At 53.0% G+C, this 25,793-nt stretch overlaps 2 protein-coding genes across 10 annotated transcripts in view; one reads left to right on the top strand and one right to left on the bottom strand.

Annotated features, from left to right (window-relative positions):
- IDH2 (isocitrate dehydrogenase (NADP(+)) 2, mitochondrial) lies at nucleotides 324–21,597 on the top strand. The gene is given in 11 exon segments (NM_001164007.1): nucleotides 324–589; nucleotides 11,449–11,540; nucleotides 14,116–14,281; nucleotides 15,982–16,142; nucleotides 16,226–16,369; nucleotides 17,702–17,838; nucleotides 18,011–18,162; nucleotides 19,944–20,056; nucleotides 20,493–20,590; nucleotides 20,677–20,769; nucleotides 21,204–21,597. Coding segments are annotated over 11 exon segments (1,359 nt in total). The 5' UTR covers nucleotides 324–474; the 3' UTR covers nucleotides 21,292–21,597.
- The window catches only part of ZNF710 (zinc finger protein 710), an 81,686-nt gene continuing 77,654 nt past the window's right edge, over nucleotides 21,762–25,793 (bottom strand). For 8 of the 9 annotated variants that reach the window (XM_021098972.1, XM_021098968.1, XM_021098973.1 and 5 more), the window contains one exon: nucleotides 21,762–25,576. In XM_021098972.1, the coding sequence (XP_020954631.1) occupies nucleotides 25,407–25,576 (170 nt within the window). In that variant the 3' untranslated portion in view covers nucleotides 21,762–25,406. The remainder of the gene's footprint in view (nucleotides 25,577–25,793) is intronic. The other variant, XM_021098970.1, reaches the window with a different exon arrangement.

Raw genomic sequence — 25,793 nt, 5'->3', positions numbered from 1 at the left:
AGCTGATGTGTCAGCAAGTGACACCCTGGTTTAAATAGGGCATCCTGGAGAGAAGTGTTTTCCTCCCTAACGGCTTCCCTAATCCTCCAGCTCCCACTGCCGCTCGAAGGTCCCGGTGGGTTTTACACCCGTCTCTTTCCAGTCGAGCTGAGCTAGCTTCCCGCGTCGCTCAGGGAAGCGCGGGCTAGGCGCGGGGGCGGGGTCCGGGCTGAGGCAGGGCCAGAGGAGGAGTTCTGCCCGGCATGGCCCCGCCTCTTCCCGAAGAGGTCCAATAGGGTGGTGGGCCCCGGAAGCCCCGCCCGGCCCGGCCCGGCCCGGCCCGCGCGACCCGCGCCTGGCAGGCCTCGGCAGCCCGCCACCAGCCAGCCGGGAGCAGCGGCCGGCGCTCGGATCTCGCTCGCCCCTGTTCGTCCGTCCGCGCGCGCCTGCCAGCCAGCCAGCCTGCCCGCCCGCCCGCCCGCCTGTCTGCTCGGGATGGCTGGTTACCTGCGAGTCGTACGCTCGCTCTGCCGAGCTTCCGGCTCCGGGCCGGCCTGGGCGCCGGCAGCCTTGACAGCCCCCAACTTGCAAGAGCAGCCGCGGCGCCACTGTGAGTGCCACGAGGAGGGTCCGGGCGGGGTGCGCGCCCGGCACCGCGACGTGGCGGCCTTCCGGGCGGGGACCAGCGAGCGCCACCTGGGAAGCTCGCGGGCCGGGTACGGCGGGACAGGGCACAAAAGAGCAGGAGGACGGAGATGTGCTTCCCTGCCCCTCCTTCCAGGCCGTGCCAGGCGCAGGGGTGGGGACTTGAACGAAGGGGGCAACTGGTGGCCCGGGCGATACCAGCCCTGCTATCCCGCGCCCCTAAAAATTCCTGTAGGAGGTGCTGGGGGGTGTCCGGGGCTCGGAGGGTATCCTGCCGGTTCTGCGCCCCTGGAGGGAGACAAAGCAACCGAGTGGGGGCCGGAGCGCCCGGCCCGCTTTCCCCGCGAGAGGGAGGGTCGCGCGCGGTCCCTGCTCAGACAAAGGAGGGGAGAGAAGGGGCATCCACTTCCCTTCCTTCTCAGCCAGGCACTTAGTAATCCCTCCTCAATGTCAGGCCCTCGTCTGCTATTTTTGGAGCCTTTTACGTGACAGCTGGAGGAGTGTCCTTTTAATTTTCCCCTTTTGTTTGGACGCCCCTCCTTCTCCTTCAACGCACTTGAAGCTCCATCCTGGGGCCTCTCCTTGGCTTGACCTGCCTCTTCTCGCTAGCCAGCTCCTGCGGCGCCTGTGCTGCTGGTTGGCCCTGCCGGCTCTCCCGACAGGGAGCCCTGGCGGCCGAGCCAAAATGTCACCTTCCCAATCTTTCGTCACAGCTTCTGTGGTACTCTTAGTCCTCTGCTTGGAGAGAAGACGGCAGGCTTAGTGAGCAGGTCATAATAAGCAGGACTTAGCCTGAACTTCCATTACCAAGGCAGGGCTACGCGGTTTGGCAGGTGGGCATCGATCTGCGCCCTGGCTCTCCATCGCTGGCTACAAAAGACAGGGAACAATGTGGATCCTTTAGGTCTAATGACCGTTGTCATGGAAACCCCTATCCTGTCCTGGCCAACAACCCCTTGGAGTGAGGAAGAGGGAGTGGTGTGCAGGCAGTTTGGTCTTACTGCTAGAAGTAGGTAATCTTTAACCTAGTGTGGGAGCAGCTGACAGGAGCTGGGAGGGGAGGGGAGGGGGGAGAGAAGAGCTCAGGCCCTGGCACCCCTGCTTCCCCTTTCAAGGAGAAAGGGGGCATTTCTGCTTTTATACTTATGGGATTTGTCTCTAAGGGGTCAGCCTGGCAAGTCCAAGGTTCCAAGTGTCCCCAGGCCTCAAACAAAATTTCCCATATGGCACCACCTTCAGCAAAATATGGTGGAAATTAGCTACATTTTCCCAATTCTTTTTTCTGCATGGATGGTGAAAAAAGAAACCAAAACCTCCATACGAATAAGAAAACAAAGCCCCTTTGGGGGCCTGAATTTTAGTACCAGATAAAAGAGCAGTCAGTTGCAGGTTCTAGAAGCCTCCCACCCCTAAGTGGGATTGGTTACTAATGAACTGCTTGGTTTTTGAGTTGTACGTGCAACTGTGCAATTGTGACCTCTGCTAGCTTGTTACTTGGCAACAGTGCTAGAGACAGAATACTTGGCATTTCCCTTGAAGACAAGGAAAGAATACACTTTGGCTAAAATACCCTTATGTTTTTGCTACTGGGTCATTCCCACCATGTTTTGCAACTCCTAGGCCTCCAGCAACTGCTGTTGGTGGTTCTGATAAGTCAGTCTGGGGAGGTGTGGTTGACTTGTTCCAGCTGCTCAGTGGAAGAATTACTTACCTAGCTTTCCTTTGCTCAACTCCTAGCCTGGAAACTTCTTAATTTTCTCATCCTGTCCCTTAACTGTTTAGATCTTGGTGACTTGTCTGCACTCTTAGATTCCAGAGGAAATTATTTAATTGTTCAGAATTTTGCAGACCCACCGGTAGAGTTCTTAGGTATTCCCCACTGAGCCTTATTTTAGCCACATCAGATAAGACCACAGCTATCCCATCAGAGAGCTGTGTTGGGTGGTTGTGTTTAGGCCCAGTGATAGATTTTGAGGAAGAGTCTGGAAAAGCCTGGGGCCTGCCTGCCCCTCAGATCCTCTGTGTGAGGTTAAGGCCTCTTTCACGATTCCAGGATGAGGTGCAGAAAATTGCTCTCTGATTATGGGAAGCCAGCCTCTGTGGCCTGCCCTGGGGTTTACACTTCTGTAAACTCTTGTCTAAAAGGTTGGCAGATTATAAATATTAACACATGATAAATTGTGAGCTCTTCCAGGACAGAGAGGAAGATGCCACCCATGGACATTGGTATGGTCTGGTGCAGTTTTTTGTTTTTTTTTTTTTGTCTTTTTGTCTTTTCTAGGGCCACACCCGAGGCATATGGAGTTTCCCAGGCTAGGTGTCTAATCGGAGCTGTAGCCACTGGCCTACACCAGAGCCACAGCAACACGGGATCCGAGCCATGTCTGAGACCTACACCACAGCTTACGGCAACGCCAGATCCTTAACCCACTGAGCAAGGCCAGGGATCGAACCTGCAACCTCATGGTTCCTAGTCAGATTCGTTAACCACTGAGCCCCCACAGAACTCCATCTGGTGCAATTTGATGGTGAGAACTCACTGCCCTCTGTGTGGAAATGCATCCCAGGATGGGGGAGGGGAGGGAGCATTTTTCCTCCAGAGGGAAGGTTAGGGCAGGGCAGCCCTTACCACAGACTGAAGCAACTGAAACTTGACATTCATTTATGGACTTCAACAAATATTAGGGACACTCAGAGGACACAAATATTTTGCTTCTATTATGTACTAGGGACATTCCAAGTTCTGAACTAGAGCTGGGAATAAAAGCCAAAGATTTATGCCCTTATGGAGCTTAAAGTATAATGTAGGATCCTGCTGAATAGCATAGAGAACTATAGTCACTTGTGATGAAACACGATGGAGGATAATCTGAAAAAAAGAATGTGTATATAGATATACACATGTAGGACTGGGTCACTTTGCTATACAGCAGAAATTGACAGAACATCGTAAATCAACTATAATAAAAAAATTAAAAAAAATCTAATGTAGGAGTTCCCGTCGTGGCGCAGTGGTTAACAAATCCGACTAGGAACCATGAGGTTGCGGGTTTGGTCCCTGCCCTTGCTCAGTGGGTTAACGATCCGGCGTTACCGTGAGCTGTGGTGTAGGTTGCAGACACGGCTCGGATCCCACGTTGCTGTGGCTTTGGCGTAGGCTGGTGGCTACAGCTCCGATTCGACCCCTAGCCTGGGAACCTCCATATGCCGCGGGAGCGGCCCAAGAAATGGCAACAACAACAACAACAACAAAAAGACAAAGAAATAGCAAAAAGACAAAAAAAAAAAAAAAATCTAATGTAGAGATGGATGGTGAACAAGGTAGAAGTTGGCCATGTGACATGGTGACAAGAGCTGAGGAGAACCAAGTAAGCAAGCAAGATGTGGGTCAGGCGGCTAGAAAAGATCTCACTGAATGAAGTATTGCGGGAGTGAAGGACACAGGCCACTTAGTGTTCAGAAGAAGAAGGAACTGCAAGTGCCCAGGTCACAGTGGAAGAGGGCCCCTTGCTTGTGGCGGAAGCAGAAGATAAGGGGTGCCTGAGGCTGGCCCAGTGCACCATGGCGAGTGATGAGAAATGAGGTCAGGAAGTGGAGGCCATGGTGGGCTTGCAGGCCATTTTTGAGGATTTTGGTCTGGACTCTGAGTGAAAGAGGAGGCTTTGTAGGGTTTTGACAGGAGTGCTGATTTACATTGTAGCAGGAACATTCTGGCTTCAGGCACCTGGTAGCAAGCCATAGTCAGAATCTGGCAAGAGAGGATGGTGGCTTGGACTTGGGTGGTGGTACTGTAGTAGCTGGATCCTGGATGGCTTTTTTTTTTTTTTTTTGTTTTTTTTTGTATTTTTGCTTTTTAGGGCCGCACTTGCAGCATAGGGCAGTGTGGACGTTCCTGGGCTAGGGGTCAAGTTGGAGCTGCAGCTGCTGGCCTACACCACAGCCACAGCACTGTGGGATCCAGGCTGTGTCTGCAGCCCACGCTGTAGCTCATGGAAGTGCCAGATCCTTAACCCACTGAGGCCAGAGATGGAACCTGAGTCCTCATGGATGCTAGTTGAGTTCATTATCACTGAGCCACAACAGGGACTCCCCTGGATGCATCTTGAAGAAAGAGCCAATGGGATCTTTTGATGGTTTGGATGTAGGTGTGAGAGAAAAGGAGTGAAGGCTGGCACCAAAAAAACCCACAAACAAAACAAAACAAAAAACTAGAGTCTCTTCCAGAATTGCTGCCTTGCCTTCACCCAACATGAGCTCCCAGGAGTTGGGGGCTTCCCCCACGTTCTGCTGGGCTGTGCTGGCCTGGCAGCCTCTGCTGAGAGCAGCCTGGGTAGGAATGTGGCGAACGCAATTAACTCCGGTGGCTGGCCTGGGAGGGACCTCTAGTCTGGAGGCTACATCTACTCCCTTGAGTGGCAAGTAGATCCTGAAACCTGAAATGGCTTTTGAAATCCTTACTTAGTGCTCCTGCTGGGGGTTGGCCTAATGGGCCTCTTGTGACTGGTGTAATTCCATCCCACTCTCTGGCTAAGAGGATAGTGTTTGTGCAGCATGTCACCTGGAGCTTTCATGGTAGCTGTCCCACAGAAGCCTTCAGGGAGGCCCAGCCACTGTTCCTTGGATTTCAGGTCGCCTGTCACCACTTATCTCCCAGACAGGGGCAGGTGATGGGAGTGTCTCCATGGTACTGGCTGAACAGCAGACAAGGTCACACACTCCAGTGCCTTGGGACTCTCTGGAGGGCATCTGGAGGGCATATGGCAGCCTGGAATGGAGGCCACTGTCCTTGCTATGAGCAAGCTGTGGCTCAGTGTGGCCGAAGTGACCGGTTCTTCAAGAGGGGCTGGGATTTTTTTTTTTTTTTTTTAGGGGCCACAACCATGGCATGTGGAGGTTCCCAGGCTGGGGGTCAAATTGGAGCTGCAGCTGCCAGTCTACACCACAGCCACAGCCACACGGGATCCAAGCTGCATTTGTGACCTACACCACAGCTCACAGCAATGCTGGATTCTTAACTCACTGAGCAAGGCCAGGGATCAAACCCAGGTCCTTATGGTTACTAATGGGTTCATTACCTCTGAGCCACAATGGGAACTCTGGGGCTGGATTTTTATGTAAAATTTTGTTTGTTTGTTTTTTGGACTGATTTAAATTAAAACATCAAAAAATTTTTTAAGGAGTTCCCTCAGTGGCTCAGTGGGTTAGAGGATTCGACATTGTCACTGCCGTGGCCCTGGTTGCTGCTGTGACATGAGTTCCATCCCTGGCCTGGAAACTTCAGAATGTCACAATGTGACCAAAAGAAAATTTTTTTAATTTCTTATTTTTGATCGTGGTAAAAAATGCATAACAAAATTTCCCTCTTACCGGTTTTTATGTGTGCAGTTCAGCAGCTGTTAATTAAGTACATTCACATTGTTGTTCAACAATCTCAGCAACTTTTTCAGGGTGTGAAACTGAAACTCTGTGCCCTTTAAGCACCTCCCCCTCCCCCCAGCCCCTGGCAACCACAAATCTACTTTCTGTTTCTATAATTTTGACTACTGCAGGTGCTTACTTCACAGAAGTAGAAGCATACAGTATTTGTCCTTTTATGACTGGCTTCTTTCACTTAGCATGACATCCTCAAGGTTCATCTGTGTTGTGGCATGTGTCAGCATTGCCTTCCTTTTTTTTTTGTTTTGTTTTGTTTTGTTTTGTTTTTGTTTTTGCCTTTTCTAGGGCCACTCCCGAGGCATATGGAGATTCCCAGGCTAGGGGTCTAATCAGAGCTATAGCCACTGGCCTACGCCAGAGCCACAGCAACGCGGGATCCGAGCCATGTCTGCAACCTACACCACAGCTCACAGCAATGCCGGATCCTTAACCCACTGAGCAAGGCCAGGGATCGAACCTGCAACCTCATGGTTTCTAGTCAGATTCTTTAACCACTACGCCACGACGGGAACTCCACATTGCCTTCCTTTTTAAGGCTGAATAACATTCCACTGTCTGTATATACCACATTTGAAAAATATTCAAGGTAAAACTTACCTCTGGGGAGTTCCCATCATGGCACAGTGGAAACGAATCCGACTAGGAACCATGAGATTTCGGGTTCGATCTCTGGCCTTGCTCAGTGGGTTAAGGATCTGGTGTTGCCGTGAGCTGTGGTGTAGGCCGGCAGCTTTAGCTCTGATTAGACTCCTAGCCTGGGAACCTCCATATACCACGGATGTGGCCCTCAAAAGACAAAAGACAAGAAAAAAAAAAACAAACTTACTTTCTGAGTAACGTTTAGTAGTTGTAGAAAGCTTAGGCAAAATAGTTACTAAATCCTTACATATTCAATACCAGTTCTAATATGAGCTACTTTTCAAAAATGTTAATCACAGCTGGATTTAAGAGCATTTGGGAGAGGGTTCCCTGGTGGATCAGCAGGTTAAGGATCTAACATTGTCACTGCTGGGGCTCCGGTTACTGCTGTAGTTTGGGTTCAATCCCTGGCTCTGAAACTTCTGCATGCCTCAGGTGTGCTTCCCCCTACCCTCAAAAAAAAAGCCTTTGGGAAATATGGTGATGTTGTTTATATGCACATACCACATCCTAAGTCTACTGTAATCCAAAGGGAATTTGCCTTTGTGGAATTTGAAACTAAAGAACAAATGGCCAAAGCTATTGGGTCTAAATCCATCACTAAAACATAGAAGCACTTCCCTTTTTAGTTTCAAAGCAAGTACATCTGTGTTTAGGTTGTGGGGAGCCTATTTTGGGAAAAACTTGGAATCATGAACATTAACTGTTGGGGAGAAAATTTTCCTTGCCCTTCCTGGATTCATTTCCAAGAGTCGTATTCTCTTGGAGGTTCAGGTCACGTTTTGTTTCTCTCTTCATCTGTTGATGGACATTTGGGTTGCTTCCACCTCTTGGCTGCTATGAATAATTCTTTTATGAGCAGGAATGTACTATTATCTCTTGGAGACTCTGCTTTTTATTTGGGGGAACTTCCACAGCATTTGGAAGTTCCTGGGCCAGAGATCAAACCCATGGCGCAGCAGCAACCCAAGCCACTGCAGTGACAATGCTGGATCCTTAACCCTTAGGATTAAGGCTGAGCCATAAGGGAACTCCTTGAGATCCTGCTTTTAATTATTTTGGACATAGATCGAGAAGCAGGATTGCTGGATTATATGGTAATCCTATTTTTAACTTTTCGAGAAACTGCCATACTGTTTTCCATAGTGACGCCACCATTTTATATTCTCAGCAGCAAGTTGCAGTTCTCATTTCTTTACATCTTTGCCAACACTTGTTACTTTATGGGTTTTTTTCCTTTTTTCTTTTTTTTTTTTTTTTCCTTTTTAGGCCACACCCGGGGCATATGGAAGTTCCTAGGCTAGGAATCGAATCGGAGCTGCAGCTAATGGTCTACGCCACAGCCACAGCAATGTGGGATCCAAGCCACATCTAGGACCTACACCTTGGCTCACGACAACACCAGATCTTTAACCCACGAGCAAGGCCAGGGATCGAACCCACATCCTCCTGGATACTAGTCGGATTCATTTCTGCTGCGCCACAACAGGGACTCCCTGCACTCCTCTTTGATAGTAGTGTTCCTCGCCCTTCCTGAAACCTGTAGGTTTTCCTTCCATACTCAGTCTTTGAGGACAGGCACTGCTGTGTTTAGGTGTTTCAGGAAGGAGTGCTTAGCACCTGGTTGTAACTAAGTGGGCCCTGTGGTTTTTGAGAGTTTGACACCTGTGTGCACAGCTGGAAGGGTTGCCTGCTGTGGTCTTGACATTGGTCTCCCATGGAGGAGGTGTGTCCACAGCCATAGGATGCTGTGCCTGAAGCTCAGAGCTTGAGGGGAGCCCAGGCTGAGGCTGAAACCTTTAGGACCAGCCCCAGATGAATCTCTCCTTAGGGATCCTGATTTTTTAATGACGCCCCATACAAGAGAAAAAAATTTGATTAGCTCCCATCAGGTTAACTCTTTGAAGATGCTGCTAAAAACTAAGCTACCTCTGGTGCAGCCCAGTAGACTTTCTCCACGTCTTAAAGCCCTTTCCAGTCAAGCTTTCCATGAGAAGAGCTGAAGGAATTTAGTAGCTTGGGTCTAAAGTAACCCTTGCATCTTGGGAAGAGTGCTGGAGCAATGCCAACTCTGTCCACCTTGTTCCCTGGGGAATTAAATATTTTGAGTCTGTGTTTGCTTTCTGCTTCCCCAAGGGCATCCAGAAGCTGCAATTGAGCCAAGGCCCTTGGATCTGCCCTGACACCGACACAAGCCATGCTCCTTGGGCTTCATTTTTCTTCCTTTTTAGATTAGGAAAAAAAAAAATCTGTTTGCACATCTTTAGAAAGTGAGTCATTTTGCTGCACATAATCACCTTTTTCTTAGTGGGTCAGGATGTCGTGAGTCATGGCTGTGGTGTGTTTCGTGGAACAGTTATGTGTTTGAGGTCTGTTAGGCTTTGGTTACTTTTTTTTTTTTTTTTTTTTTTTTTTTAATGGCCCCATTCACGGCGTATGGAAGTTCCTGGGCCTGGGATTGAATCAGAGCTGTGGCAATGCCAGATCCTTTAACCCACCACACCAGGCTGGGGATCAAAACCCGACCTCTGCAGTGACCTACATCCCTGCAGTCAGATTCTTTTTTTTTTTTCGGTCTTTTTACCTTTTCTAGGGCTGCTCCCGAGCTGTAGCTGCCAGCCTACGCCAGAGCCACAGCAACGCGGGATCCGAGCTGGGTCTGCGACCTACACCACAGCTCACGGCAATGCCGGATCCTTAACCCACTGAGCAAGGCCAGGGATCGAACCTCATGGTTCCTAGTCGAATTCGTTAACCACTGCACCACAATGGGAACTCCCCGCAGTCAGATTCTTAACCTACCGGCCGCATCGTAACCTCCCAGCTTTGGTCACTTTTGTTTTCAATGAGCCTAGGGAGCCATGCTTTGTCTTTTCCTAGGTCTCCTTTTCATAAGCATCTATCCCTTGCTGTCAGCCTAGCAGATGACACCTGGTGTTTTCAAGTGAAAATCCTTTTCCCCTCTTCTGATTTGCTGTCTAATCCTTCGTGAGATTGAAGACCCATAACTTCATCTGTAAGGACTGTGTGTAACCTAAGAGTGAGTGGATGGGCCCTAAGTCAGGGCTGAGGAGGCCCCCTTTGGGGACAGGGCCCTTTTTTCAGCGGTTCTGTTCCCATCTGAGGTTCAGCTGTGGGTGAGACTTCCTGATGCCTGAACCCGAGTTGAAGGTTTTATGGGGATCTTGCCTGCTCTCTCTGTAATTGCTGCTTCTTGCCAGGCTGTGGTGGCCTCACCTGCTGCAGGTTTAGGTTCAACAAGCCTTACTCACAGCAGCCTGCACTGATGGATTGGATGGGCCATTTTCTTGAGTGTTCTTTGGAGTTCACTTCCCAGACCGTTGGTTTTTCTCATGAGTCAGACTTTCCTTGAAGAGCCTATGCGGCTCCTGTCTCCTCTTCCACCACCTCCCTGGGCCTGGATCAGCCGCTAGTGCTGTCCTTTGATGCATCTTTGGCAGACTAAGCCAGAGTGGACCAGGGCTTCTGGGTTCTATTCCCAGGTGCCCATGGAGGAAGGCGTGAATCTTCCTGGTTCTGCTGTATTCAAGCTGTATGAGTTTTTCTCTCTCTCTCTCTCTCTCTTTTTTTTTTTTTTTCTTTTGTCTTTTTGCCTTTTCTAGGGCTAAACCCGTGGCATATGGAGGTTCCCAGGCTAGGGGTCTAATCGGAGCTGTAGCCACCGGCCTACACTAGAGCCACAGCAATGCGGGATCCGAGCCTCGTCTGCGACCTACACCACAGCTCATGGCAACGCTGGATCCTTAACCCACTGAGCAAGGCCAGGGATTGAACCTGCAACCTCATGGTTCCTAGTTGGATTCGTTAACAACTGAGCCACGACAGGAACTCCTTTTTTTTCCTTTTAAAAAGGGCCGCACCTGCAGCATATGGAGGTTCCCAGGTTAGGGGTTGAATTGGAGCTGTAGCTGCTGGCCTACACCACAGCCACAGCAACTGGGGATCCAAGTCTCATCTGCCACCTACACCACAGCTCATGGCAATGCGGGATTCTTAACTCACTGAACGAGGCCAGGGATCGAACCCACATCCTCATGGATACTAGTTGGGTTCATTTCCGCTGAGCCACAATGGGAACTCCTGAGCTGTGTGAACTTTGACAGTGACCTGATAACCTCTCTGAGCCTCTGTTAGAGATAATGGCACTCCCTTGCTGAGGGGTTTGGAGGAGTAACTGTGAGGGTGTGATGTACCTTCAGGCACATGGGAGGTGCTCCATACAGTTTTCCTCCTCCTTGCAAGTTAGTCAGGCTCCCTGGTTGCAAGCAACAGAGTCAGCGATGGGCTACCTTTGAGAGGAAGTTGTTGCAAGGACATGGGATAGCTTGCAAAATGGCAGGGACTGGACTAGAGGGGATTCGGGGCTGCCGCAGGGAACTGGGTGTCAGCAGCCTGAAGGCAGCCTCTCCTGGACGCGCTGCTTGAGAAGGCGGCCCCAGCTGGCATTCATTCTATATTGGTCTCCCCTTCCATCTGTACCAGGGGAGAAAATCTGACTGGCTAGGCTGGCATCTGGCCAGTCCTAGCTGGCCATCCTCAGTGGGGGCTCCTGGTTCCCCCCGAGCGTTCTTGGAGCTGCTCCTGCAGGAGGGGGCGTGAATGCTGGCCGCTGGGCCCTGGCTGACCACTCCTCCCTCCGCGGTGAAGGGTGGGGCTGGCTGGGGAGGAGAAGGGCTCCCCCAGCAACCTCCCCAGAGGTGTGATGTGCTCATGTGTGCCTGGTTCTAGATGCCGACCAGAGGATCAAGGTGGCGAAGCCGGTGGTGGAGATGGACGGTGATGAGATGACCCGAATCATCTGGCAGTTCATCAAGGAGAAGGTAGTTCCCTTCTGAAATGGGCGGCCTTTCACGTGGCCAGCCAGGCTCAGAGTTCAATCCCAGCCCAGGTCTCTTGGGCCCCACTTCAGGTCACCCTGGTGGGCAGGAGTTGTCCTGTTTCTCTCCTTCTGTCTTCCCTTCTGTCATGTCTAGATCACTCATGGCTTCTAGGGCATCGGCAGGGGACTGCCCTAAGCTGTCTTTGTTTTCTGCCAGTGCCAGAGCTTGCATGTTTTAATTATTTATTGGAGCAGAGAAAGGTTTTTTTGCAGGGCCAGTAGGAGGATGAATAGCTCGTTCCCTGCCTCCCCAAATTCTGAACTCCTCGATGGTTTCAGGGAGTTTTTTTTTTTTTTTTTAATTTTTCCCATGCCCATGGCATGTGGAAGTTCCTGGGCCAGGGATCAAACCCTTGCCATAGCAGTGATAATGCCAGGTCCTTAACCCACTAAGCCACCAGGCAACTCCATCGGGGAATTTTTTGTTTGTTTGTTTAAGGGCCATAAATATAACATAGGAATTTCCCAGGCTAGGGGTCGAATTGGAGCTGCAGCTGCTTTAATTGCTGCCCTACATATTCTTGATTGCTCGAGCTTTGTTTCTGCCTTCCCTTACTTCCCAAATTAGTAACCGTTTGAAAATGCCATTTGCTATTCAGGAAAGTCTAGGAGGCTGAAGCCTTTATCCTGCAAATAAGAAACTGGGACCAGAAAGGGATTTGTACCTGGGAGGGTCCCCCTGGGTCCTGCTCGGTTTCAGCTAGAAGGAGCAAAATGTCCCTTTATACTTCAGAGCTGACTAATTCAGTCATTTTATTAGCAAAAGTTCAGACCATATATCAGCTCATTTCTTCGATTTAAACCATTTACCAAAAGCCCAGCCGCCTGTGTTTCCCTGGGCCCAGACCCTCAAGGTTCTGACTAGGAAATGCCCTGGTGACCTGTTAGACACCAAATCTTAAGTGAAAACCAGCAAAACCAGAATAAAATTTTTAGGATCATCACATAAACAATGCGATCTGAATCTCAGGTGAACTCCCTGGAACACCTGAGGAGCATTGAGAAGCCAGTGGGATCAATGGACCCAAGCTGGTCCCACGCAGCAGTTCTGAGTAGACTCCAGGGGTACTCTGGTGGATGTCTTTGATATTCTGCCAGCTAAGCCCTGCATGTTGATGAACAATTAATCAGTTGAGGGAGTTCCCTTCATGGCTCAGAGGTTAACAACCCAACTAGGATCCATGAGGAAGGACGCCGGTTCGCTCAGTGGGTTAAGGATCTGGCGTTGCTGTGAGCTCTGGTGTAGGTTGCAGGGTCAGCTCAGATCCTGCGTTGCTGTGGTGTAGGCCGGCAGTTGTAGCTCCGATTAGTTCCCTAATCTGAGAACTTCCATATGCTGCAGGTAGGGCCCTTAAAAAAAAAAAAAACATTAATCAATGGAGAGAGTTCCCTGGTGGCCCTCCAGCAGGTTAAGAATCTGGTGTTGTCACTGTTATGGCTGTGGTTACCGCTTTGCATCCCTGGCCCAGGAACTTTTGCATGCTGCAGGCATAGTCAGAAAAAAAAAAATCAGTTGCTCTAAGAAAGAAATGGAAATTTTTATTTGAGCCAGATTTAAGGATTATAACCTATAAGAGCATGTCACAAAGCTTTGAAAACTGTTTTTGCCTGCATGTTTTATAAAACGTGTGCCAGAATTCCCATTGTGGCTCAGCGGGAACAAACCCGACTAGTGTCCGGTTCAATTCCTGGCTCAGTGGGTTAAGGATCTGGCATTGCTGTGAGTTGTAGTGTAGGTCGCAGACGCAGCTCAGATCCCATGTTGCTGTGGCTGTGGTCTAGGCCAGCAACTGTAGACCCCTAGCCTGATTGGACCCCTAGCCTGGGAACTTCCATATGCCACACATGCGACCCTTAAACAAAAGCAGAAAAGAAAAATGTGTGCAGATTCCAAGCCGATTCTGCATGTCGTCTTGATCTACATTCTGATGTGCTTCCTTGAGGGAGTGAAAGGAGGACAGGGCTGGCGTGCGGGGTGAGGACACAGCCTGCAGCTGAGCACACCACCAGCTTTCCCGAATAGTGCAGGGGTGTCACTGTGAGTCGTAGCTTGGTGTGTGTTGGAGGACATGTCTGAGCCACCATGGCTGATGGTTCCCAGGGTGGCTGCTTGGCTTCTCCAGTCTACTGTGGTCTGGGTCTGCTCGGGAGGACACACTGTCACACGCAAAGTCCCCCACATCAGGTGTACGTCTGCATGGTGGAGGTGGAGTCTTGCCATTTCTGAATGGGAGAAAGGAGGGAACCCGCTGTATCAAGAACTCTAGATGGCCTTGGACTTGGGGTTCAGCTGAATTGATGGGGGCTCGTGGTCCACGCTAGGGGTTGAGCCCTCTGAGAGCCTGTAGCCAGGTCTGCTGGCTTCTCTCCAGAGCCCCAACCTCCTGCCAGCTTTGGCCAGCCCTCTGCTGGCCTTTCCTCTTCCCCCTCCTGATGGGTGACCTCTGCCACGCCCCCACATGCCCCTGAGTCAGAGTCATTTAGGCTGATGCCATGCCCCTGCCATCTGTCTCTAGCTCATCCTGCCCCACGTGGATGTCCAGCTCAAGTATTTTGACCTGGGGCTCCCAAACCGGGACCAGACCAACGATCAGGTCACCATCGACTCCGCCTTGGCCACCCAGAAGTACAGCGTGGCTGTCAAGTGTGCCACCATCACCCCCGATGAGGCCCGTGTGGAAGGTGCGAGGGTGTGGGTGGCTGGGGCAGTGGGGGCTATGACGTGAATTCTGCCCGTGAATGCCCAGCAAACAGCAGAGCCTTGGAGCTTCCTATGGAGGAGGCTAGGGGGCGGTGGAGGGGCTGGCCTAGGTCCCCCAGTTAGGGTGTGGCCAAGTTGGGACCAGAGTCTCTGTCCCCTGCTCCCAGGCTGGTGGTGTTCCTGCCGATCTGTGTGGCTCTGGCCAGTGTGGGTGTCACCAGTCACATTGAGGAGGAGAAGGAGGAAGCTGATGCTGACCTGTCACAATAAGGACAGCCTGCCCCTCTGGCCTGCTGGATTGTTCTGCTGGCAGGTTTATAGAGACTCTGGGGCCACCTTTGTCCAGGGCCTTGTTGTGTGTCAGGCCCGTATCCTGCAGGGCCTCACAATGTCTCTTGCCACTGTCTTGGCACTGAAGGTTTGCCCACTGTTCCTGTGGCCATGGCGGGGGAGGGGGGGCGCCTCTCAGAGAGGTACCCCCACTAGGCCTGGACTGGCTGCTGATCTGGTCTCATTCTGGGGCCTGCTCTTCAGGGTTTCATGCAATGACACCAGTGTGTGGGTAAAGGGTCTGGATTTGGAAAATTTAAGAAAGGGTGATTTAGAAAGTGCAGAGTCTCCCCACTTCCTGCAGTATGAGGGACTGAAAGAAGCCTTCAAGACACATCTCCAGGGAGTTCCCATTGCGGCACAGCAGAAACGAATCCGGCTAGTAACCATGAGCATGTGGGTTTGATCCCTGGCCTTGCTCAGTGGGTTAAGGATCTGGCATTGCTGTGAGCTGTGGTGGAGGTTGCAGATGCGGCATGGATCCCATGTTGCTGTGGCTGTGGTGTAGGCCGGCAACTGTAGCTCTGATTCAACTTGGGAACCTACACATGCCAAGGGTATGGCCCTAAAAAGCAAAAAAAAAAAAAAAAAAAAAAGAGACACATCTCCAAACTCTCCAGGCCTCCTTCTGTCATGCAGATTTTCCTGACCTTAGGGGTAGAATCATTTTAGTTCTAAACTCTTCCAGCTGGTTTTCTTTAATTTCTCCAGAACCCTGGGATATGTATATATATATCCCCACCTATGGACAAGGAAGTAGAGGGTCACAGTCTTAGTAATTTGGGTGAACCTGGTGGTTAGTGACAGTACTGGGGCCAGAACCAGAGTGTCTGAAGTAAGACAGGGTTCATCGGATGGAGCTGTGTCAGTATTAATAACTGCTGAGCGTTTACGTGCCAGTCACTGTTCTAGGCATTTTATCCATACATTCATTTAGTTCTCACAACAACCCAAAAGGCTAGGTGTTTGAACAACAGCTTCATTTTGGGGGGCTACACCCATGGCATGCATAAATTCCCAGGCCAGGGATGGAACCCATGCCACAGCACTGACCCGAGCCACTGCAGTGACAATACCAGACCCTTAACCCTCTGAGCCACAAGAGAACTCCCAGCAACAATTTCATCTTACAGCTCAAGTTCAGCCTCTTGCCTAAGGCCTCACAGTCAAGAGGTGGCAGAACTGGCACCTTGAAGCCAAGAGATCTGATTCCGGAAGCCACACGTACATTCTAGACCCTGTGTTTCCCCCTTAATGATTGTGAGGACCCCATCTGGCTGTGTTCTTGCTTGGGGTTCACATGCTGCTGGAAGGGGGCTGCAGTGGGGCTGCTTCATCTCTGTCCTCCTAGAGTTCAAGCTGAAGAAGATGTGGAAGAGTCCCAATGGAACCATCCGGAACATCCTCGGGGGGACTGTTTTCCGGGAGCCCATCATCTGCAAGAACATCCCACGCCTTGTGCCTGGCTGGACCAAGCCCATCACCATCGGCAGGCACGCTCACGGCGACCAGGTGGGCCACAGTGGCCGTGGGGCTCCAAGGGCCTGGGCCCCAGTCTGGAGCCCTTGGACTGAGCCGCCCTCCTGTCTCTGCAGTACAAGGCCACAGACTTTGTGGTTGACCGGGCGGGCACGTTCAAGATTGTCTTCACCCCAAAGGACGGCAGCAGTGCCAAGCAGTGGGAAGTGTACAACTTCCCCGCAGGCGGCGTGGGCATGGGCATGTACAACACAGATGAGGTGAGCAGCGGCTCCTGCGCGCCCTCCCAGTGCCTGTCTCTCTGTGTGCCCCTCTCTGGGCTGGTGGCGCTGGCTCTTCCTGCTTGGGTGGCCTGAAGAAGGTCTGCGGCCTGAGAGCAAATGCATCTTAGATCTGTTCAGAGGCCCCTGGGCATGGTCCCATTCCTGCTAGGCCAGTTGCACCTGCTCCCCCATGTCCCTGTCCCCGTTCTCAGGTGCACCGATTTTGGGTCTTTAAGGCTGCACAAGTGCCGTAAGGAAGTTCCCAGGGTAGGGGTTGAATCGGAGCTGCAGCTGCCGGCCTACACCACAGCCACAGCAGCACGGGATCCAAGCTGCCTCTGCAAACTATACCTCAGCTCATGGCAACGCCAGATCCTTAACCCACTGAGCGAGGCCAGGAATCAAACCTGTGTCCTCATGCATACTAGTTGGGTTTGTTACCTCTGAGTCATGATGGGGAACTCCTCGAGTGCACCTTTGGGGGCGTGTTGCTTGTCAGAACTCTTGGCTCGCAGCAAACTGGGTAAGCACTTCTTCCCCTCCCAACCTCCAGCTCTGGGGCTGTCTTTCCTCTGTGGTTGGCCTCATTCTCATTCTCATTCTCATGAAGAAATGGCCACCCGTGGCTCCAGGCTTATCCCGGCCCGTCTGGCTACCCTATCAGAAAAGAGCCTTTTTTGGAGTTCCTGTTGTGGAGTTCCCGTTGTGGAGCAGTGGAAACGAATCTGCCTAGCATCCAATAGGACTCAGGTTTGATCCCTGGCCTCACTCAGTGGGTCAGGGATCCGGCGTTGCGGTGAGCTGTGGTGTAGGTCATAGACACAGCTCAGATCCTGAGTTGCTTAGCTGTGGTGTAGGCTGGAAGCTGTAGCTCCAATTCACCCGCTAGCCTGGGGAACTTCCATATGCTGCAGGCGCAGCCCTAAAAAGCAAAAAAAGAAAAAAAAGCTTTTTTGCTCCTGGTTCCAGCAAAGGTATAGGCCTGGGTCACATGGGCATCTCCGAGCCAATCACGGGCCCCAGGGAGGAAGGGCTCTGATTGGATAATTGCCGGATGCACCATCAACTCTGGAGACAGGATGGTGGGCAGACAGCATCAGTCCCGCCCCAGCCGTACGGTCTAAGCACTGGAGAGGGTGGTAGCTTTCCAAAGCAAAGCTGGGGGGCTGCCTCCTCCCAGGCTGGGGCAGCAGAAACAGCAGATGCTCACTTCAGAGGGAGCAAGTTAAGCCTGGCTGCCTGGGAGGGCTATGTGGAGGGATGATGTGCTGTTCTCAGGGCCTGGGACTGCCCTGGGGGACCACGCCAGGCACTGCTCTCTCCCTGCAGTCCATCTCAGGGTTCGCGCACAGCTGCTTCCAGTACGCCATCCAGAAGAAGTGGCCGCTCTACATGAGCACCAAGAATACCATTCTGAAAGCCTACGACGGGCGCTTCAAAGACATCTTCCAGGAGATCTTTGAGAAGTAACGGCCTCTCCCTTTCCTACTTCCCAGGGCCCTTGGCTATACCCCCAGCCCTTACCCACCCGGGGTGGTGGCTGTCCAAGGGCCTCTGTCTCAGCTCGGAGGCTCAGGGAGGGATCCCCAACCTGTCAGCCTCCTGCCTTCTCCCCACAACAGGCCCTTTTGCTCCCAGGCACTATAAGACCGATTTCGACAAGTATAAGATCTGGTATGAGCACCGGCTCATTGATGACATGGTGGCTCAGGTCCTCAAGTCTTCGGGCGGCTTCGTGTGGGCCTGCAAGAACTACGATGGAGACGTGCAGTCGGACATCCTGGCCCAGGGTATGCTGGCAGCACCTGCTCCCCACGGGGGTGGACCGTTGGTCTTCCCTCCGTGGGGGGATTTTCAGAACCTTTTGGGAGAAAGTGTCTCTAGTGTAGCAGCAGGACTGGGGCTGGCCTGGTCATTGCAGGGTCCCCTGTGGACAGCAAGGACCAGGGGCTCCCTGTTGTTTGAATGAGGAAGGATAAGTTAGGTTTGGACTGGGGTATTAGTAAGGCTGCCCTTCCAGACTAAGGAAGACCGAGAAATTCAGGTCCTAAAGGTGTGTCAGCCCCGAGGCTGTTCCCATCTATGAAGAGGCCAAGTGACTCTGTTTGATTCCAGGTTTGGACTAGGTTTGGCTCCAGTAGAAAAAGGGGATTGAGCACAACCTGATGCTCTTTCAATTACAGAGAATTTGTTTTGCACCATAAATCTTTTGGATGTAGGAGAATATTAAAGATGATGGCCAACATTTCCCAGGGCCTCGAGCATCCTGAGAGATGAGTTGGGTTGTAGCAGAAAGTCTGCTTGAAGCTCCTGGGGAAGGACCAAAAGGAATAGTCCAGTTGTGTTGGGAACCAGCGCAGGTGACATGGTGGCAGGAGGCCACATGTGAAGTGCAGCGAGTGGAGGAGAAGCCAGGTTCTGGGAGGTGGGGCAAGGCTGGCTCCTGGTAAGGTGAAAGTGAGGCCCACCCCAGGTTGTAATAAAAAGGCAGGGGATCTCAGTGCTTTGTAAAAACCTTTGGCTTTATTTTGAAAAGTTTGGTGTGATCCTCTCACTAGAATAATTCCCATCTAGAATGGAAGGATGAAAATCCCTAGCAGGAGTTCCCATTGTGGCTCAGTGGGTTACAAACTCGACTACGATCCATGAGGATGCCGGTTCAATCCCTGGCCTCGCTCAGTGGGTTAAGGATCTGGTGTTGCTGTGAGCTGTGGCATAGGTCGCAGGCGAGGCTCTGATCCTGCATTGCTGTGGCCTTGGCGTAGGCTGGCAGCTGTAGCTCTGATTTGACCCCTAGCCTGGGAACTTCCGTATGCCGTGGGTGTGGCCCTAAAAAGCAAAAGCAAAAAAAAAAAAAAAAAAAAAAAAAAAAAAAATCCCTAGCAGCCAAGAGAAAGGATGAGAGGTACCCTTAAGCGTATGAGGGTTGCTGAATATCAGGTCCCAGCTGAAAATGGAGAAGAGATTCCTACCTCCTCTGCCCCAACAGCAAAAATCCCCCCCTTTTTTTGGCCCTGCCTGTGGCATGCAGAAGTTCCCAGGTCAGGGATCAAACCTGAGCCACAGCAGTGACAACACTGGATCCTTAACCACTAGGCCACCAGGGAACTCTGGCAATAAATTCTTAGACAAATGATTTTTCCTCTAGGAGTTCCTGTTGTGACAATGTAGAAACAAACCCATGAGGATGTGGGTTTGATCCCTGGCCTCGACCAGTGGGTTAAGGATCTGGCATTGCCATGAGCTGTGGTGGAGGTCACAGACGTGGCTCGGATCCATTGTGGCTGTGGCTGTGGCGTAGGCTGGTGACTACGGCTCCAGCTCTGATGCAGATGGATGCTAACAGGCTGAGGATGAGCACCTGAGGTCCCCCCTGCCCTGTGCTGGGCTCTGGAGACCTGGAACAAGGGGAAACAAGCCTGAAAGATCCTCCTTCCTCTGAGTTAGAGCTGGAGGTGGGTGGAGACATAAACTGAGAAGCAGCTGCAACAGCAGCAGGCGGGTAGGAGGGTTCAACCCAGTGGTCTGAGGAGAGACGCTGGCACTGAGAAGGCGCTGTGCCTATTTCCAGGCTTTGGCTCCCTTGGCCTGATGACGTCTGTGCTGGTCTGCCCGGATGGCAAGACCATCGAAGCTGAGGCTGCTCATGGGACAGTCACCCGCCACTATAGGGAGCACCAGAAGGTGAGTGTGAGGACCGTGGCCTCGTGCCCGGCTACCCTGGGGGCCGGAGCCCACTGGGCCTAGGGCTGGGAGCATGGGTCTGGCCCTGTCAGTCCAGAGGTGGGCAACCGACTGGGTCCAGGTGGCTTTTGTTTTCTTTTTTGTCTTTTTAGGGCCACATCCAAGGCAAATGGAAGTTCCCAGCCTAGGGTTTGAATCACAGCCGCCAACCTATGCCACAGCCACTGCAATAGCAACACCAGATCCGAGCTGCATCTGTGACCTATGCCTGTCTTGTAGCAACACCGTCCTTAACTCACTGAGTGAGGCCAGGGATTGAACTTACATACTCAGGGATACTAGTCAGGTTCTTAACTTGCTGAGCTACAGTGGGAACTCCAGATGGCCCTTCTGTTGGCTGGTTGGCTCTTGATCCCTTTGTGACCCCTGCCTCCAGGGCCGGCCTACCAGCACCAACCCCATCGCCAGCATCTTTGCCTGGACGCGTGGCCTGGAGCACCGGGGGAAGTTGGACGGAAACCAAGACCTGATCAGGTGAGTGCAGAGGGAGGGCCTGACCGGGCTGTGGGCCCTGGCTTTGCAGAGCGGGGGGCTCTCTCACTCCGCCTCTTCCCCTGCAGGTTTGCTCAGACTCTGGAGAAGGTGTGTGTTGAGACAGTAGAGAGCGGAGCCATGACCAAGGACCTGGCGGGCTGTATCCATGGCCTCAGCAAGTGGGTGGCATGGGGTCCTGGGCAGGGCTGGCCTTCTAGGACCTCGGGGTTGGATGGAAAGAAGTCCAGGGCCCCTGTTAGAGGCCTCCTCCTGAGTCCGCCTGGCTACCCGGGGCAGGACAGGTCCATGGCCCTGAGGGATGGCTTGGGCCACCTTCCCTGCCACTGGGCACAGCAAGTGGGTCCATGGCCCTGAAGCTAGCCGCCTAGAACGTTGCATCCCCTGCCACACCCATCTCCCGGCTTCTCCCAGGAAAGCTTGTACCTAGTTGCCCGTTCACCTGGAAAAGCAAAGACAGGCTGTTTGCTGTGGCCCTTTGATACTGGCTGTGGGTGGCCTCTGGCCTGTCGCCTGGGCATTGCCCAGGAGGGCTGCTTGCTGTCTGGACAGCCACGCTCAGGCTCTGCCCTCACATGTGCTGCTTTCTCTGCAGTGTGAAGCTGAACGAGCACTTCCTGAACACCTCGGACTTCCTGGACACCATCAAAAGCAACCTGGACAGAGCTCTGGGCCGGCAGTAGCGGGGTGGGAGCGCTGTGGGCTGCCCTGGTGGCCGGGCCGGAGCCCAGCGGGTGGCCGCAGTTGCCCACCTCCCTCCAGCACCACTTGGCGAGGGTGAGCCTCTCAGCCCCTCTTAGGAGGCCTCTCCAGGGGCTATTTTTTTATAAGCAAGATGTTTTTAAAGTATCTGTGTGTTTCCCCTCATGGTGACATGAGGCAGGAACAGAGTGTTTTACCTCAGCCAGTGCGTGGTTCTGCGTACTGTAATTTATATTGTCCTCGGAACACATGGTGCCATGTTTAGCTACTAAAAAGCTCTTCACAAAGCGGTCTGCTGTGTCTGTCCAGGTAGGAAAGGAGGCGGAGGCCCTCAGAGGACTGGCGGATTCCATAAGGGGGGCAGGCGGGGGTGCCTCTGTGCAGTTGGGGGGGCCACGCAGCCGGAGGGGGGACTGACTAGCAGGCCTGTGGGTTCCCTGGAATGTCCTGGTTTCTAGCCTCTTCTCCCCCCTTTTTTTTTTTTTTCTCTTCTCCCTTTTGAGACTTCTGTCACTTCCCGATAGATTCCAGGTATATTTTTATTTATTTTTTTCTTTGTTGCGTTCACCCTTCTGAACATCGCTGGACTGCTTTGTTTGCCCATTTCTTGGCTCTCAAAACAGGCCCCGCACAGTAGCTGCCCCCGTTCCTTACGGCTGCCTTGGGGTTCAGGCCTGGGAGTGTGTGGGGTCCCAGCGCGGTCCAGGCCAGGGGCTTGCAAACTTGGGTTCCTCTTCACCATTCTTTAGCAAAACTAGAAAAGGAGTTGCCATCGTGGCTCAGTGGTTAACGAATCCGACTAGTATCCATGAGGTTTTGGGTTCAATCCCTGGCCTTGCTCAGTGGTTAAGGATCCGGTGTTGCCGTGAGCTGTGGTGTAGGTCGCAGACATGGCTTGGATCTGGCATGGCTGTGGTGTAGGCCGGCAGCTATGGCTCAGATTCGACCCCTAGCCTGGGAACCTCCATGTGCTGCAGGTGCAGCCCTGAAAAGAAAAACACACACACGAAAAAACCCTAGAAAAACTTCATTAAGTTTCTATAAAGCTAAACAGATCCATTTTAAGGGCTATCCTCCATGCAAGGGTTATATTCTACTTTGGAAGCATCTTGACTTAAACCCCAAGGCCATTTCCCAAATTTGGGTGGGCTCTCATGGCTCCTGAAACCCGAGTTGGGATCTTGGTAGCTTTGAGATGGTGTTTGGCTGCCTACCTCCACTGGCAGCTGCCTTCTGCTCTGAGACCACTGTTGCTCAGGAATTGCTCAGCTCCCAGGGTCGTAGGGAGAAAAGCTGGCCTGCTGGCTCTGCTGGGCCCCGCTGCCGATGGGAAGCTCAAGGTTTCCCATTCCTCCTTCCTCATCAGTAGCAAAGGGCTGGCAGCCCCTTGGAAGGCACAGCCCCTGAAGCCCAGCCGGGCATAGTGAGCTGGCTTCTGTCCGGGTGGTAGGGAAGCGGCTTTTCTCTGCAAGTGGTAGAAGCTCTGGGGCCCTGGCCTGCGTCTATTTCTCTTGGGCTCAGAGCTCCACAGGTGGCCCTTCTAGTGCAGAGGAGGGACCCTGGAGAGCAAAGCCTTGTAGGGAGTTCCTTTTGGGGCTGGGGTGAGGGCCAGGTCCCCAAGAACTACAGAAAGAAGCACTCGCAGTCACCTCACTAAAGAATATTCATTTATTTATAATTATTGCTAAGTAAACTCTTTTAAACGGGAACATAGAACACAGTAGGGCTTTGCACAAGTGGAATTTCTAAACAGTTGGTTTGTATACACCTCAAAATAAGTTAGAATGGAATTTCATCCAGGAGTTTCCAAGTCACCCGAGAGGCCGCATGCCTCTTCTGAAAAGGCTGGGGTGGGGGGTGGCGGGGTGAGGACGGGACCCTCGCCGAGACCACCCCCAGCTCGCGTGGTGAGTTGTGCTGCTTCATCCTCTCAGCCTGGCCCAGGGCCGGGGCGCGTTCAAGTATCAAACCTCGCGGAGGGCTGGTGCTGATGGCGGGGCTCGGGGAAGAGGGGAGCCCCACCCTGGGGCCAGACCTTCTCCTGTGGGTGTCCAAGACCAAGGCCACTGCGCTGGCAGGAAGAGGAGAGGGAGGAGGAGGTACGGGGTTCTTTTTGGTACCAGGGGAGAAAGACGTCGTGGGAAGAGGTAGTTTGCGGGGATGATGCTTCTGCTCAGCAGGAGAAAATATCTTCTACAGTGACGGGGTCACTGCCACCTGAGGGTCATCGTGCGGGCACCTGGGAGGCTGGAGCCTTGGGGTCTGAGGGCCACCCTTGGAGCGAGGCTCCCGTGGCTCCCCACCCCTCCCCCGCCCTCTCATTTGCTGCTTAGCATGCACTCCAGCAGAGAAGAATGGGGCACCTGGCTGCCTGATCCCAAGGCTGCCTCGTCCTCTCGGTCCTGATCTCGGGCCACCCTGAGGCCTGGCCTGGGCCTTCTCTAAGGATACAGCCCTGGGAACAGTGGCATTTCAAACCAGCAACCCCCTCTCCCTCCCACTCCAGTTCCTGGTCTCTGGGGGCCTCACCTCCTGTTCCTTTCAGAATGGCTGCAGGGGGTGAGTGGGGGGTCCTAGCTGTCCTGAATGTGCTTCCTCGCTGCCCTGGGCTGCAGGCCTCTGTTGCGGGGGCAGGAGCTGGCTCAGGGACAGAGAGGGTGAGACTGAGCCCTGGCCACTGCTCTGGGTGGTGCAGAGCAAGTCATGGGCAGGAGCCTGCAGGGTTCTGCCTCCTCCTGTCTCTCACCCTGGCCTCCCGAGCTTCCTGCCAGCGGCTGTACCCTCAGGGCCGCACCCTCAGAGCCTGAGCTGAGTCCCTCCAGGCCAGGCTCAGGCCGCTCTTGGTCGGGGAGGCACAAAGCACACACAGCACACAAGAAAGCTTCCACTAAGGAAAAGAAAATGAATCAGAAAAGGTAACAAGTGACAAAGAGCTGGAAAGAAAAAAAATAAAATAAAATAAATTACTTTTGAAATACCCCCTTTGCTCAAAAAAGAAAAATTTTTTTTTTTCCCTCTATGGTCTTCGTTTTCCTTTTCAAATATGTTGCTCTTCCTGGGACCCCGCTGACTCTTGGCTGTGTCCCCATCCTCAAAATGGATACTTCTTAGACGTTAAATAAGAGAAAAATTCCAGCCCCCCCCCCCCAACCTCACGTGGCCTCCTTGAGGATGGCCCCTCTTGGTCCCCAGTGACCCCATCACTGTGCTTGCCACCTCACTCAAGGGGCCTCCATCTGTCTTTGTTAGTGTGTGCCCGATGCAAGGCAAGTCGCAGCTTTGTTGGGGACCCTGCTGCGGTGTCCCCTGTTTGAGACGGAACTGGGTAACAGTTTGTTGAAATCCACTTTAGGGACACCCATTTCCAAACTGTGCTGGAAGGAGGGGGCCTTCTGGGGGTTGGCTGGAGAGGATGGGGCTGGGGGAGAGGGGGAAGAGGGCGGGGAGGGGGGGCCACATGCAGGCCTGGCTGGAGGAGGGCGAGGGAGGCACCAGGAGGTAGGAGGCAGAGGGCCCTGCCTGGCTGTCATGGACGGGGTGGGGAAGGGGCTCCAGCCGGGGGGCTGGTGGGGATGGGGAGGTGGGGGCCGTGCTGACCAGCACAAGAGCTCAAATGTCCCTAGAGGCAGGGGGTAGTCCAGGGGAGAAACAAGGCATGGCTTAAGAGATCTCTTCCTCCAGGGACAGGCCCCCTGGGGAGCCATCAGGATGGCCCTGTCTACACTGGCTGCCCCAGCTCTGCTGGGCCTGGAGAGACCTGAGAACCTGTGCCCTGTGACCTTGTCCCCAAATGGCCCCATCCACGTTGCTCCCACCTGCCCATCGCAGCAGGCCAGGGAGACCCTGACCTGGGCCCCCGGGTAGCCTTCCCTCCCTAGAATGCCTCGGGTGGGCCTGGTTCACAGCTGAGGCCAGTAGTACAGTCTCCATTTGGTCTACGAGTCCCTAGTGGTGCAGACGACTGAGTGGGAGGGGAGGGCTCAAGATGGCGGGGCAGTAGCTTGTTTCTGGGCTGCAGGAGGTGTGGCCCGCAGCACATGGGTCTCCCCCGAGGCCCCTCACCCTCCTCGCCCTGTGCCGGGAGGCCCGGCTTATGCTATAGCACATTGTAGTAGGCCATCTCTTTCATGGCCTGTTCGGTGAGGACGCTGGCCTCGGCGCTGCCGTCCACACTGGCGTAGGCGTAAGCGTTCTCCTCGAAGTCCTCCATCTCCTGCTGGCCGTCAAGCTCAGAGGGGTCGCTGCCTGTCAGCTCCATCATGGGGTCTGCAAGAGAGGGCACACAGTTAGGCCTGGATGCTGCCTTGGGGTGAGAGCCAGTCATTTCAGCAGAACTTAAGAAACCTGTCATGGCGCGGTGGTAACAGACCAGATGAGGATCCATGAGAACACAGGTTCAATCCCTGGCCTCACTCAGCTGGTTAAGGATCTAGTGTTGCCTTGAGCTGTGGTATACGTTGCAGACATGGCTCGGATCTGGCGT

The sequence above is a fragment of the Sus scrofa genome, chromosome 7, assembly GCF_000003025.6.
Source record: "Sus scrofa isolate TJ Tabasco breed Duroc chromosome 7, Sscrofa11.1, whole genome shotgun sequence".
NCBI lineage: Eukaryota > Metazoa > Chordata > Mammalia > Artiodactyla > Suidae > Sus > Sus scrofa.
The sequence above is the reverse complement of the archived record's forward strand: the minus strand, read 5'-3'. Positions and strand labels throughout refer to the sequence as shown.